General features: G+C 41.2%; 2 protein-coding genes across 2 annotated transcripts; one reads left to right on the top strand and one right to left on the bottom strand.

Moving 5' to 3' along the window:
• Positions 1-408: 408 nt before the first annotated feature.
• LOC127803251 (probable carboxylesterase 18) lies at positions 409-2,040 on the top strand. Its single transcript, XM_052339351.1, is given in 3 exon segments — positions 409-919; positions 921-1,175; positions 1,276-2,040. Coding segments are annotated over 3 exon segments (1,059 nt in total). The 5' UTR covers positions 409-550; the 3' UTR covers positions 1,711-2,040.
• Positions 2,041-12,716: 10,676 nt separating this feature from the next.
• Positions 12,717-13,454, bottom strand: LOC127804466 (uncharacterized). The gene has a single exon (XM_052341330.1). The coding sequence runs from the start codon at positions 13,452-13,454 to the stop codon at positions 12,717-12,719; it is 738 nt and encodes a 245-aa protein (XP_052197290.1).
• Between the last annotated feature and the right edge of the window lie 920 nt (positions 13,455-14,374).

The following is a 14,374-nucleotide window of genomic DNA, read 5'->3' as shown; positions in this document are numbered from 1 at the left end:
TTTATTTATGTGTGTATCTGATTATTTTGTATATTTAGTTATTAATTTATGTATTTAGTTATTAATTTTGTGTATGTGTTAAAATTATAAATAAAGTAAAATAAATTGAATTGAAGTTTATAAAAATAAATAAATGAAATAGATGGTAGAATAGAGAATATGGCTCGGAGCATGCAAAATTTTCGTGATAAGTTAAAAATATAGAATGATTTGTTTATAATATTATAGAGAATGGAATAGGGAGGTGGATTGGAGAGCGGCTAATGCATTTTTCTTGTATTAGTTTTGGGTGGAACAGTATTTGGACTATAGTTACTTCAAAGTGTATTTAAAGTAAAGTTTAAAGACTACTTAGTAAAGTTTAACGACTGTTTGCATGTGTGTCATGAGCCACTCGTACGCGCAGTGATCTAAGTTCGATTATGTCTCTCTCTCTCTCTCTCTCTCTGGGTCTCTGTGTATATATGTGTGTGTGTGTGTGAGAGAGAGAGAGAGATAGAGAGAGGGAGAGATAGAGAGAGAGTAGAAGATCACAAATTAGGAGGCGTTGATGGCGGAGGCGAGATCAGAGACCAAAGAATCAAAATTCGGTGAAAAAGCAGCGGCGAAGGCGGCGGCTCTTCCATGGAAGACTCGTGTCTCGCTCTTTGTTATGTCGATGGTGACCGATGCGGCTCGCCGGCGTGACGGTTCGGTGAACAGGCGATTGATGAACTTTTTAGACTTCAAATCCCCTCCAAACCCCACCAAGCCCATCCGCAGCGTCAGGACCTTCGACCTCACCGTCGATCCTCATCGGAAGCTTTGGTTCCGCGTCTTCGTCCCTTCCGACGCCCACAATTCTTCGCCGCTGCCTGTGATGGTGTTCTTCCACGGCGGAGGTTTCGTTTTCCTGAGCGCTAACAACATGGCCTACGACGCCGGTCTGTCGCCGATTTGCCCGCCGAGTCCCCGCCATCGTGGTCTCAGTCAACTATCGACTTGCCCCCGAACATCGCTACCCGGCCCAGTACGAGGACGGCTTCGACGTCCTCAAATTCCTGGACCAGCAGCAAAATGAGTTGCCGGAAACAGCTGATCTGTCTCAATGCTTCCTGATCGGAGACAGCGCCGGGGCCAATCTTGCTCACCATGTGGCCAAGCGAGCGGCGGAGTCAAATTTCCGGCAACTAAAGGTACGCACGCATATATATGTAGATGGATGTGGATTCAACTCTTCTTCTTCTTCTTCTTCTTCTTCAATTGAATCATAATAATAATTGTATTTTATATAAGGTGGTCGGGCTGGTGGCAATCCAGCCTTTCTTCGGCGGAGAAGAGAGAACGGAGCCGGAGAAGAGACTGACCCAGCTGGTGACGATGGAGCGGACGGACTGGATGTGGAAGGCGTTTATGGGGCCCAATTATGAGGGCAGGGACCACGAGTCCATCAACGTGAGTGGGCCTCGGGCGGCGGACATAGCTGCGGTGGAGGGGTTTCCGGCAACGGTGGTGGTGGTGGGAGGGTTAGACGGGCTGCAGGAGTGGCAGCGGCGCTACTACCGGTGGCTGAAGGCGAGCGGCAAGGAGGCCCATCTGCTGGAGTATCCGAACTCGGTTCACGCTTTCTACATCTTCCCTGAGCTGCCGGAGTCTGCCCACTTGACTTCTCAGGTCGCCGATTTCATCCACGCCCACTCCTCTGCTTCCGCTTCTTCCATGGCTGCTTAATTATCAAATTATTAATTATTTAAGAACAGAACCACTGTAGCTATACACGCATTCCCTTTCCTAAATCATAATATATGTCTCTGGGCAACGTGTGAATGGAACTTGTAGTGGTTGACTAATAATTAGTGGGCGGTGGAGGTGGCTGTGGGCAACGTCGGAGGCGGAGCTGGGTTTATGAGCAGGTAGAGAGGTGGGGAGTAGATGAAAGCGTAAGCGGTGGGCATTGGATGGTGCCATTTACTAAGTTAGTTACATTTATGAATAATGTTATTTGCATAGATACGATTTTTTCATATGGGTTTATAAAGATTTAAATGTCTATTTTGTCTTTTTTTTTTCTCTATTCACAATGACTATTTTACCCTTTCCTCTCCTCTCTCTCTCTCTCTCTCTCCCCTTCTCCCTCCAGCAGTGCCTTTCACAGTCTTCCTCTTGCAGCTTGCTGTTGTCTTGCCCTTGCCCTTGTCCTCGCCACTTGTCCTTGCCTCACACTTGCCGCTAATCGCTTGTGCTACATCTTTGCCTAATCTATCGTTGTCGTCGCCTACCTCGCCCTCGTCAATCGCCATTGCCTGTCGCACCCTCGCTTGATTGACCGTTACAACGAGAGGCGAGGCAACCAAGCAAGGATGTAGCGGGCAACGAGGGCAAAGGTGAGGTAGGTAGCGACGATCGATTAGGTGAGGATGCAGCGACAAGCTCAAAGCGATACTAGCGAGCGGAGGTAAGAGAAAGGTTGTGAGAGACGGTGCTAAAGGGGAAATGTGAGAGAGATGAGCAGTTGTTAGAGGGGGAAAGAGAGAGAGAGAGAAAGTAAAAAATATTACGATAAATCCTTTAATTTATTACGAGAATACCCACCTATAAAACCCATACTATACAAATAGCATAACTCTACATTTATTGTTTGCTTTCCCAACTACTCCATGTTGCTTCGTCCATTTCTGTTATTTTATCATTTATCTATAGCCCTTCCAATTTCAACTTCAACTTCTATTATTTTACTCCACCTCTTTTATTCTTTAATTTAGAAAAAAATTATTATTGGATAATGCTAGTCATTATTTTTAGGGTTATTGTCCCTAACACACCAAAAAATTTAATTGTCACAAAATTATCTTCAGATAGTCACATTTTACAAAAAAGAATACAAACTTAAATCTCTTGTCTCAAAATTTTTAAGTAAAAGTCACTTATATTTGAAGAGTGTGGCTCTCTTATATATAGATGAATTCAAGATTTGATTATAAGGATCTTTGATCTTTCGAGATCAATTAAAATTAAAATTTCTATCATTTAATAGATAAACTATTTTCTTTGTGAAATTCTCGATAGTGGAAATTATCTATTTGTGCGTCGTTTTTAAAAACACCTGCGTATGAGAGTCTGCAGGAGCCTCCTAACTTCTGGATCTCCTTTCCTCCCCTTCCAAGACTACTTTGTCAGAGAGTCTTCAGGAGACTTAACAAGTCTTTTGGACTTCCGTGCAACCTTCTTCTTTGACTTTTTAAAATTTTCACTATTGTGGGTTGGGATCTTGTTGGTGGTCTTGAGTGAAGGTAAAGTGTAATAAATGCATGATGTACTATAACTCAACATTTTGTTAACATACCTAAATATTAAATTTATTTTTACCAAATACATTAACTAAATATTATTTATTAGAATCAAAACTAGTTTATTCTATTATTTTTTTTTCTTTTTTTCGTAACATAATTATTCTTTTTTCAATTAAAATAAGCACATATAGGTTAGAGATGACAAATGAGTCTAGTGAGCTATGATCCCACCCAACTCAATACTGTAGCAAACGGGTCGAGCTAGATAGGGCTAGTGCTTTGTGGCCTGTGACCTGACCCAGCCCAAGCCACCAAAATGGGATGACCCATCAAAATGATCCCATTCAGCCTGCCTGGCCCGTCTATTAAGGGCCATAGGGTAGTGTCGGGTCTCTATTTTTCATTGTCCTACCCATCCCGCCTCTCTCGTGGGCCAAATTTGACCCAACCCACGAAATAAGTTGGTCAAGTGAGAGACGGCCCGCCCATTTGCCATCTCTAATACATGCTATTGCTTAAATGTAGAAATTTCTAACTTCGTCTCCTTCAAAAATATGAATGATTATACCTTTCACTTTAATATTGAACTTAAAAAAAAAAAATTACAACTTTGTTATTTGTCAGTCATCTAATGCCCAAAATATATCTATATATATATATTTTTATTTTATCATAATAGAGTTTCATATGATAAAATAAATTACGTTGCATGTGAGATAATTGAGAAAATAAGAATAAACATAATCATCAGAGAGTCATTGGTTTCTATTTGTTCAAACGTCTCTCTTTGCCTTACTAAACAATATCTCAATCCCTCAATGAGAAATAAATTATCTTATACATGTGTATTCATATTGTCCAAATATTTAAAAGATATCACAATTGTCTAGCTAGAGAATACAATATATATCCATGAAAATCTTGTCTTCTTTTTGCACTAATATTAGTCAATGAGTTGAATTTATCATAATTATAAAAAAAAAAATAAAGTGATATTTACTGACCCATTACTTTATAATATAGTTAATAATTGCAAAAACAAACAATATAAGACATTCCTTCCAAAATTGTCTACAAAGACTTATGTAATACCCTATATTATGTAATCTTCTGAATCAAAAAGGGACGGGGGATAAAAGGTGAAATTTGAGTGGCCAAAATAGGATGAGTATACCTTAGGGTGAATTCAAGAATATTTTAGGGTTCAAGGAAATTTAAGATTAAAGTGTGCAACTCAACGAGAAATTACTAAATGAGGGCACATGTGGCAAATGCATTTATGGAATAAAAAAAAAAAAAAAGAGATGGTGTAACGCCCCTAAATTTACCTCAATTTCTTGCTTAGACATGCTCCGATAATTATAACATCTCCATCACCGAAGACCCTGCCTTTGAGGATTTTGAAAAGGGTCTGTCAAAAAAGATGGCATATACGCAAAACCCAATTTAGAAGCGTTACGATTATTCCTTGATATTAACAATGGAAGCTATACTCATATATCATTACTTATAGTCAAATACATATTAGGGTCAACATACCCAACATATCCCTTTAGGGGTACAATCTAGAACATAAACAAAACGTAACTTAGTATTACACATCTCAAAAACAACTCCCAAGGACCTTCAAGTTGAGACGATTCTGTACACACATCTACCCCATGGCTTCAATTTCACTTGGCTCGTCCACTTCTTTAGCCTTACCTTTACTTGAAATGATGCAAGCAAATATGAGTCAAAAGGTCCAGTAGTAAAACTGAAAGAAAGTGAGCATGAGTATCATGGGTATCGAGAAGCAAATAGAGTTATGAATGACATTTAAAGCACTCACCCACATCCCATTTCCCATTCTACATGATAACATGATGAAACATGCGTTCGTGCTTTTATGCAATCTTTTAAAAAAACATAACCATGGGATCAGAGTCTATATCATAACCATGGGACCGAAGTCCATATCATAAACATGGGATTGAAGTTCTTCTCTAAGCCAAAGCTTTCTCTATGAATATATAGTCTGCGAACTCGTCCGCTGCGCATATCTTGAAATCTTTACACATTTTAAAATTATTTTCAAGTACATGCTCTATGCATCATCACGCTATGCAAATTATAATGGCCTATTGCATATAACTGACATACAATTACTCGAGGCAACATACATGAGAGACAAAACCCATGCAAGACAACATCCAAACCTTGCATGTCCTCAATAAAGTATCATTCCCAAAGGAAGATAAGATGATACAAAAACCTATTTGACACTACAAGAATTTGAGGGTTTTACCCACACGTAAATATGGGTAAAAATTACCTTATGTGTCAATTATAATTTTTTCTTACACATAATGCAAATGTCAAGATGTGTGGGTAAACAAGAACCATGAAATAATTTACTAGAAAAAGGAAATAACTTGCAAAAATAGAAGCATGAATTTACAAAAATAGGAAGAGAACTTGCAAAGAGAGGAACTGAAATTGCAAAAATAGAAGCATGAACTTGCCTTAGATATTTTTCCTTAACCTTTGCAATGTACCTGGGTCGCTGACGTCACAACTTAAGCCCACGCCACCAAAATTTTCCCAAATTTCTTCCCGAAATCTTTCTATTTCACTCAAACATCACTACCTATTTATAGGCTAAGAGAAAAGAACATCGTAGGAGCATCATGGAAGCAAGGGAGATCAATTCTAATGGAAAAATAACAGGTGAGACATGTGGCATGGTTGTTTGGACAGGTAGCACTAGCTGGAAGCTGCGTGGCATGCCGCAGGGCCCTGCGTGGTGCGGCATGGCCATGCATGGGCGCACGGCCACGCGCATGGGCTCCAGATGCTCCCTTGAAACAACGTTATTTTGGAGCCTGGTTGGGTTTAAAAACCTAGCTTTTTTCCATGCTTGGCTGCGGGTTTGATCCCATGACCTTCCTTAGCCCCTTCACGCGCGCGACCATCTCTCCTACATGCTCCCTTCGTTATCATGGCGCGCAACTTATATTTAACAAGATTCAGCCACTAGTTTCCAAAATTACACTTAAACCCCAATATTTCTAAATAATTGCTAAAACACCCTTGACCAAAAATACATAAATTTTAATTTTTTTCTAATTAATTCCATACACACAAATTTACATTAATTCGTAATGTTGTTACACGATTACAATAATAAATTCATAAAAGAGGAAACTGTCAATGGATAACCCTTGTATGGCTGATCTGAGCGATGGATGACTCTCGTGTGGTGTATCTGAGTGATGGATGACTCTCGTGTGGTGTATCTGAGTGATGGATGACTCTTTCAGGAAATGGATGACATGTGGATTGTCCAAGTGATGAGTGATTATCGGGAGAGATGGGTGAGTCTCCCAGGGTGGAGTGACAGCGATGGATGAGTCTCCTGGGGGTAGCAACAACGATGGATGAGTCTTCCGGGGGTTACAACAACTATGGATGAGTCTCCCGGGGGTCACAGCATCGATGGACGAGTCCCTTGGTGTAACACCTGGTGTAACCGGTGTTAAGAGAATAGGAAAGGAAGTAAGAAAACTTCCAAAAATACCCTTTGAGGAGGTGATGAATTCTTAAGATTAAGGGTGCCCTATGAGAGGGGTATTTTGGTAATTTGGATAGTAAAGTCCAATAAAGGGTATTTTGATAAATTGGAAATAATTCCTATGTGGAATTAGGTGAATAAGTGAATAAAATCCCAATTTGGTATTTATGTGGAGATATATGGGATTAATAAATTCATAAAGGATATTTTGGTAATTTTGGAATTAATTCCATAAAGGAATTTAATTATGGAATATTGGGAAAATGGTGGATGTTCTATTATTTGAGAAAATAATTAATTTTCCCTAAAATGGTGAATTAATGTGGTAATGCCACATGGAGGACCAAGATAAAGAATTGGAAGCCAAGTTTGTGTCTTAGAGTGACACTTGGCATAATCTTGGAAATTTGAGAGAAAAATATATATTAGAAATGTGGGGGCATATATATATATGTGGAATTATGAGTTGGAGAATGATTTAAATAAATGCAAAAGAAATGATTTTAGTCTTTCAAGCATTTAATGAGAAGCATAATGGTGTTGGATTAAAAGAAAAATCCAAAAGAAAAGTAAATGGTCTCCATTAATGCTTGAATTTATGGTGAATTAAATAAATCTAATGAAAAATAGAAAAATGGTCACCCATTAATGCGTTGGAAAATTGTGGGATTTATTTAAATGTGAAAGAAAGTGATTATGTCATTCAAAGTGGTCTCTCATGTGATGGGGGAAAAATGACCAAATTAAATAAATGGAAAAAAAATTCTATTTTTGGGATTTCAAGACAAGATCAAGGGTGGAGATCTAAGAAGACCAAATGGCATGGATTGTGCTTCTTGTGTTTTCTCCAAGAGAGAAGTCTTGTTTATTAAAATGGATGGTTGAGATTTAGTTTTCCCTTAAGCACATGGATTGTGCCTTTAGTGAATGGCTAGGATGCATTCTTGAAATATGGAAACTAGTATAAAATGGAAAGTAAGGAAGTCTTCTCTTCCTTTGGCTATTTGGAGAAAGAAATGAAGAAGGAATGAAAGAAAGAGAGAGAAAGAAGTCTTCCATGGAGGGAAAAGTGAAGAAGAAGAAGAAGAAATCAAGGTAAGTTAATTCTTTCTTCTCTTTATTTTAGTATGCTTGTGTGTAAAGTGAGTTCTTGTTTGAATGTCATCTTAGATGGGAGAAAATGAAGATGGAAGCTCTCTTGAAATGAAGATTTATAAGTTCAAGAATGAGGTAAGGGATGACCTCATGTGGAGGAGGCCTTGCATTGCATTGTAAGTAGGTTGCATAAACTTTTATGTATCTCTTTGCATGCTTTATTTGTTCATGAGACCTATGGCCATGGGGTGGGAAAGAAATGGTGGGTTGATGCCTCAAACCATGTTGGGTTGTGAGGATGGAATAACCTAACCATGCTTGCATGCATTTGCCATTAAATAAACTTGTTATGCTTGTATTTACTTTGCATATGCACCCTTACTGAGCTTTGTGGCTCATGAGGTTTTACCCTCCCCTTGTAGGTTGTTTTATATCAAAGAGAAAAGGGAAAGTTGCAAGCTTGTGGTGGGAAGCTCTTGGTGTATATTTGTTTGCTTGTTGTAAATTTATGGCTTATGGAAGCCTAGGTTGTGGTGTTGATTTAAGAAATGTAAACTTATTTGATTGATAATGGCTTTTTAAAGCCAAAGTTATGAGTGTATTTTCTTTTGAAGTGTTGATTTTAAATTGAAATGAGATTGAGGTTTATGGCATGTTGAAGCCTAGGTTAAATCTCACTTTTGGTATAAGTTGTTGTGGAAGGATCAAGGGTGCTGCTTAAGCCTTAATTAGGAAGAAAAAGAGGGTTTAGAATGTGAGAAGTGGATATTTTAAAGGCATTTAGAGGTGTGTAATATTCTGAAAAATTTGGGATTTAAAAGCCCAAGAAAAAAAGAAGAAGTTAGAAGTAGCAGGCAGCAGCCCCGCGTGCGCAGGCAGGGCAGCATGGGTGGCCGGGCGCGCGCGGGTAGGGCCGCACGCACAGGCAGTAGTGGCCGCGCGCGGTCGGGCGGCAGTGGCTGCGCGGAAGGCCAGCGGGGCCCCGCTCGGGCCCCGGGCATGCCAGAGGGCCCTGTCAGCCAATTTTTTTTTAAAATTTGGAATTTTGGGAATTAAGGGGGGCATTTCCAAATTAATTTTGGGCCCCGGAGGAATTTTCAAAATAAAGGGGTTTTTCGGGCATTTGGGGAGAAATGCCGAAATTTTGGAAAATTGAAAATGATGAGTTTTTTCTCCAAAATTAGTAATCAATCAATGGATTGATTTTAATGGTGATTTATGGAGTCCGGTAAAAATTCTTGGATGGAAAGAAATTAAATAGTAAATAAGAAAATGGTGGTTGGGCATCTTCATGAGTTTTCTTTTCAATCAAATGCAGTGTGGTTGAAGCCCAATTCTGTTAGTGAATCCTGGGGTTGAGGGAAGGGAAGGACGAGCCTAGTTCCCATCTAGGGCGTTTCGTCTTGAAATATGGTCCACCCTTCACCTAAGGCCGGGCAGGTGGGCAATTCGGGTAATTGTTCACGAGTAACACCTGTAAGTAGGAGCGGGGCGTTACACTTGGCTAGGTTGAGAGCTATGGATGACCTACTGGAAAGAAAATCAGTTAGGGGCGCGGGTGAGAATCCCTGCGCGGACCCTCCGATACTTAAGTCAATCCCTCGTAGAAGTGAAATGCTTGAAGGCAAAAAGTAAGTACGAGAGTGAGAGGTTGCCTACTGAACGAGAAGAAAATACCCCTTATTTATAGCATTGAGAGGGGCATCCATGTGTCGAATGACCCAATTTTCTTGGCGGGCATCTTGGAGGTGGTTTTGACCGACTCTTGTGGGGTTATCGGCGCGAGGGTGCATAGCTAAGCGCACACGCAAGCGTACGCGGGTGCGCACGTAGAGGCGCTGAGAGACCTCCCTCGAGGGTGTGAAGTACCCCCAAGAGAAGTCTATCGGGGGTGGGGGGCTTAGCCACGACATGGCAGCGTGGGGGGAAACACCCCTTCTTTTTTCCTTAGCCCACGTTACCACGTGGCAATGTGGGGGAGGGAAGGGAAGCGGCCATAGTGGTCGCTTCCATGCGTCCTGGAGGCCGCCTCCTAGTTACATGAAGCAGTTAAGTGGTAACCTAAAGGGCTGCCACGTGGCCTTTCTTCTTTTGGGATTATTTATTTTTACTACTTTTACAGGCATAACAATTGCTCCCTACTCTTTCTGTGGGGTATGCCGGGAGAAAAAGTATTTTACTTGTGCTGCCACTCTATTTTCAAGAGATCATTCTTGTTTTGAGAAAATTTTTCTATATCCATCTTCTCTGTCTTCACGTCTTTTGTAGTTGTCTTTGGCATTTTTCCCCCTATGTGCCATTATAAAAAGAGACTTGAGCTGCTCATTTAGCCATTGTTTCAACGAGTCTTTAGCGTTATTTGTAGCTCTGGCATTTTTATATTTCGACTTCTCATAAGCGCCAATGGTTTCAAGAGGATGTGGCAGAGTCTTGGCATGATGTGCTGAAGCTCCTACCCTTGCAGCAATGGTCTATGCATTTAGTTCTTCATCTTCTAGGAGTATAGACACGATGTCTTCATACGCTCCCAGCTCCTAAGGTGACGGGGGCTCGGAAAGATCTTCAAATCAAGTCAAGAGTGATCATGATGTTATTTGGCACATATATTTATCTACATTTTGTCGAGAGATAAATTGGCATCTTGGGGATTTTTTTTCGAATCAAGGGTGTTCATGATGATTGGCGTTCCATTTTTTGGTTTATCGAATTACTTTCAAAATGATGAATATGATACTCTTCTTCTAGGACAACGACTATTGCACCATTCAAACACCAGGCAAAGAGCGTAAGTCACTTGCGGGGCCACTAATATTATGCTCCCTCAATGTATCATAGGACAACGGTCTCATGCATTCTCTTTGTAAGGCTGCTTGCGAGGCAATAGGATGTTCTTGCCTCCTTATTACTAGGTTGTGAGCAGGGCAATAGGCCTTTTTGTTACAATGTTGCGGCTCCCTAGTTTCACGTGTACATGCTCGCTGGTATTGTGAGCGTAGTGTTTACATTTGCAATATTTTATTCTTATGATTCGACATGACGCCTAAGTCCACAATTAAATAGCAGAAATATTCTATTTTTGCGGTTCGGCATAAGGCCTACATCTACGATTATAAAGAATATACATATTTTGTTTTCGCAGTTCAGCATAACGCCTACATCCACGATTAGTTTTGGTTTTTCCTTGTTGCCAACGTATGAGCAGGGCAACAGACTTGTTTTCACCTTGTGGCTGGGCTGTTAGCAAGACAACGGGTCTTTCTGTGTTTACCTCGTTGCCGGGCTAGTTGTAGGGCAATGGCACTCAGGTCACCAAGCGAAGCGGTGTAGGTTGCTCGTGGGGTAACAGATATTATGGCTCTTTTTTGTCGGGATTTGTGCGAGACAATAATTTTATTTTCACCCCATTGTCAGGTTATGTGCGGGACAATGTCTTATTTTCCCCCTATTGTTGGACTACGCGAGGGACAATGGGCTTGTTATCTCCCTAGTTGCCGGGTTATGAGTAGGGCAACAAGCTTTTAGCTTTCACTTCATTGTCGGGCTATGCGCAGGGCAACGAGCTTTTAGCTTTCATTTCCTTCCGGGCTACGCGCAGGGCAATGGGTCTTTCGTTCGACAAAAAACCCTTGATGGAATCTGGTGGATAATAGTGGACGCCATAATGATAATTTATTTGCAAAAGTGAGTACAAGAATTTTGATGTGGTTTAGCCAAATGTGCCTACATCCACAATACCATTTTGAACTCATATTATTACGATGCAAGTAATTCAAATAAAGGAAATAATACAACTCAATCTTGCATAGTTTTCTTGGCAATCAATAAAGTCTTTTCACTCTGTTTCCCTTTTGTAGATGCAACATAGCACGTGCGGGCCTTCCGTTGATCCTCCCGGACTTGTCACACTCCTCAGGGTGTAGGAAATTTCATCAATAGATAGCAGGAAGAAACTACAACTCTCATGTCGTTGAGCAAGGGACGACCAAAAATTATATTGTATGCAGTTGATGAGGCTTTAACCACTATAAAGCAAGCCTAGCGTGTTATGCTTTGAGGATTAGAGCCCAATGTGACTGGCAATTGAATTGAACTAGCCATCGGGATAGTCTCCCTGGTAAAACTATATAAAGGGGAAGAGACCTTTTTCAGGTGATCTTAGGAAATGTGCATTTGCTCGAAGCAATTCCAATAAATGAGATGACTGAGCTGCCATTGTCTACCAAAATTCTCTCAATTGGGTGCTTTGCAATGACAACTGAGATTACCATCGGATCATCATGTGGAATGAGTACATCTCCTATGTCGATTGGTGTGAACATAATAGGCTCTTCATTTTCTCTAACCTCCATTACCGAATTGACCTCGTAGGCCAAATGGGCATAGGCCTTTCGGGAAAAGGAGCTGTCACCAGCTAAGGTTTCGCCACCCAAAATTACGCGTATAACCTGATGTATTGGTTTATTATCCAAAGGGGGATTCTGTCTGTAGTTGCTTTCTCTCTCTTGTTGTCTTGGATTATGTATTTCCTGTGTTTCAGACATCTCTTCCCTTCTTTGTGGCTCCTTGTTATTTCCCTATTCTTCTTGTTCATATCTTTGTAAGTGTTCTTCCCGGATAAGCATCTCAATTTGATTTTTCAATTCCCGACATTGATCAGTGGAATGACCATGAGTCCTATGGTATCGACAATACTCATCCTGATTCTTCCCTATAGGTCAATCCACCTTTTTTGGAAGTTTGCTTAGGCCTAATCCTTCTATGGCTGCCAATATGGCAGACTGAGGTTGGGTAAGCCGGGTTTAGTGATTGAACTGGGGTCTGACATCATCCACTCTTCGAGCCCTCTCTTCTCGCCGATCAAGGTCTTCTTCAATATCTCGTTCCTTTCTTTTTCGCTCCCTGTCTTCATCCATTACTACAGTCCTCATTACTTCTGTATGGTGTATATATTTATTGGCCCTGACGAACAAATCTGCCAAGGATTTTGGATAGTCTAGAGAGAGGGATTCTTGGAAAGAAGTCAGCTGCGCCCCTTGGAACATGGCGGACACTACCATCTCAATCGGTAGGTTGTGAATCTCAAGTGTAGCATTCCGAAATCTGTCCACATAATGGTGTAGGGTCTCTTTGCTCCCCTGTCGAATGCTAAGGAGGTATGTCGCGTCTTTCTTCCTTTGGCTATTAATAATGAATGCTTTGATAAATTTCGCCTTTAGTTGCCCAAACAAGGAAATTGATGCTTCGGGTAAACCATTAAACCAAGCCCGAGCATGTTCAACTAGGGTTAACGGGAAGGCCCTACATATTATCGCGTCATCTCGTCCATGGAGCATCATCAAAGACTCGTAATTCTGCATGTGATCGTAACGATCATCCTTGCCAGAGTAAGTGGTTATTTGGGGCATCCTAAATTTTCTAGGTAAGGGTTTTTCCATTACTTCTACCACAAATGGCAGCCTCCCTCGTGATTGCTCTTCTGAAACTAGTAATAACTTATTTTGCTGCAACACCTGTTCAATCATTTTCTTCATATCCATTATCTCCCAGGCACTAAAGATCGTAGGGTTGTCATTGAGCTCATCATTCCGCCTTGATGCTAGTTCAAAAGAGTTTTATCCTTTCTCTATGGGGGTGCTGGCTACTGTCTTGGTGTATCTCCCCCTATGAGGGCTTCACCCACTTGCCTTTTGATGCTCGACCCTTCCTTGATTTTCTTGGCATGGGGAGGTTTGGGTAAGAGTCCTTCGAGTAGGAGACCTTGGTTGGTTGTTTCGAGAAGGGGCAGATTGTGCATGAAAGTCGGAGTAGCCTCTTGATAAGAGCCATTTCCTAGAACCTCTTGATGTGCCCCATTGGACGGAACTATTTCTGGTATAAACTTTCTCAAGGTAGCTGGCATCGAGGCTCGAGAAACCAAACCTTGCAATATCCTAGCCATTTCACGAAGGGCTTGCATCCCTTAAATGTGCTGCTCTCGCAACACTTCGTACTCAGCTAGAGGAACCATGGGTGGGGTTGGTACACTTGAGCCAATGTGATGAGGAAAATAAGGCCCCGGAAGGGCATGTGAATTGATAAATGGTGAAGCTTGGAACTAAATGTCCAATGGATGTGAATGCCCTAGGAAGGGCGACTGCTGAGTGAGGGGTGGATGAGCCTCACGTGGGGACTGATGGATGAGGGGGAGCTAGCCCTCACGAGCGGACTGATAGGTGAGGGGTGGCTGACCCTCACAAGAAGTTTGATGTTGATCTTCCACATGAGGGAGGGTCTCTTGTTGAGGTGATTGTGCCCCACGAGAGAGAGTCTGTCGACTGCTTTGAGTTTGTGCCATGGTGAATGAGGGTTTCTTAGCTTTTTGTTAGTTTCCCACAGACAACGTCAATTGTTGTTACATGGTTACAACAATAAATTTGTAAAAGGGGAAACTGTCGATGAATGACCCTCATATGGCTGA

The sequence above is a fragment of the Diospyros lotus genome, chromosome 6, assembly GCF_014633365.1.
Source record: "Diospyros lotus cultivar Yz01 chromosome 6, ASM1463336v1, whole genome shotgun sequence".
Classification (NCBI taxonomy): Eukaryota; Viridiplantae; Streptophyta; class Magnoliopsida; order Ericales; family Ebenaceae; genus Diospyros; species Diospyros lotus.
Note: the sequence above shows the minus strand (reverse complement) of the source record. Positions and strands in the feature narration are given on the sequence as shown.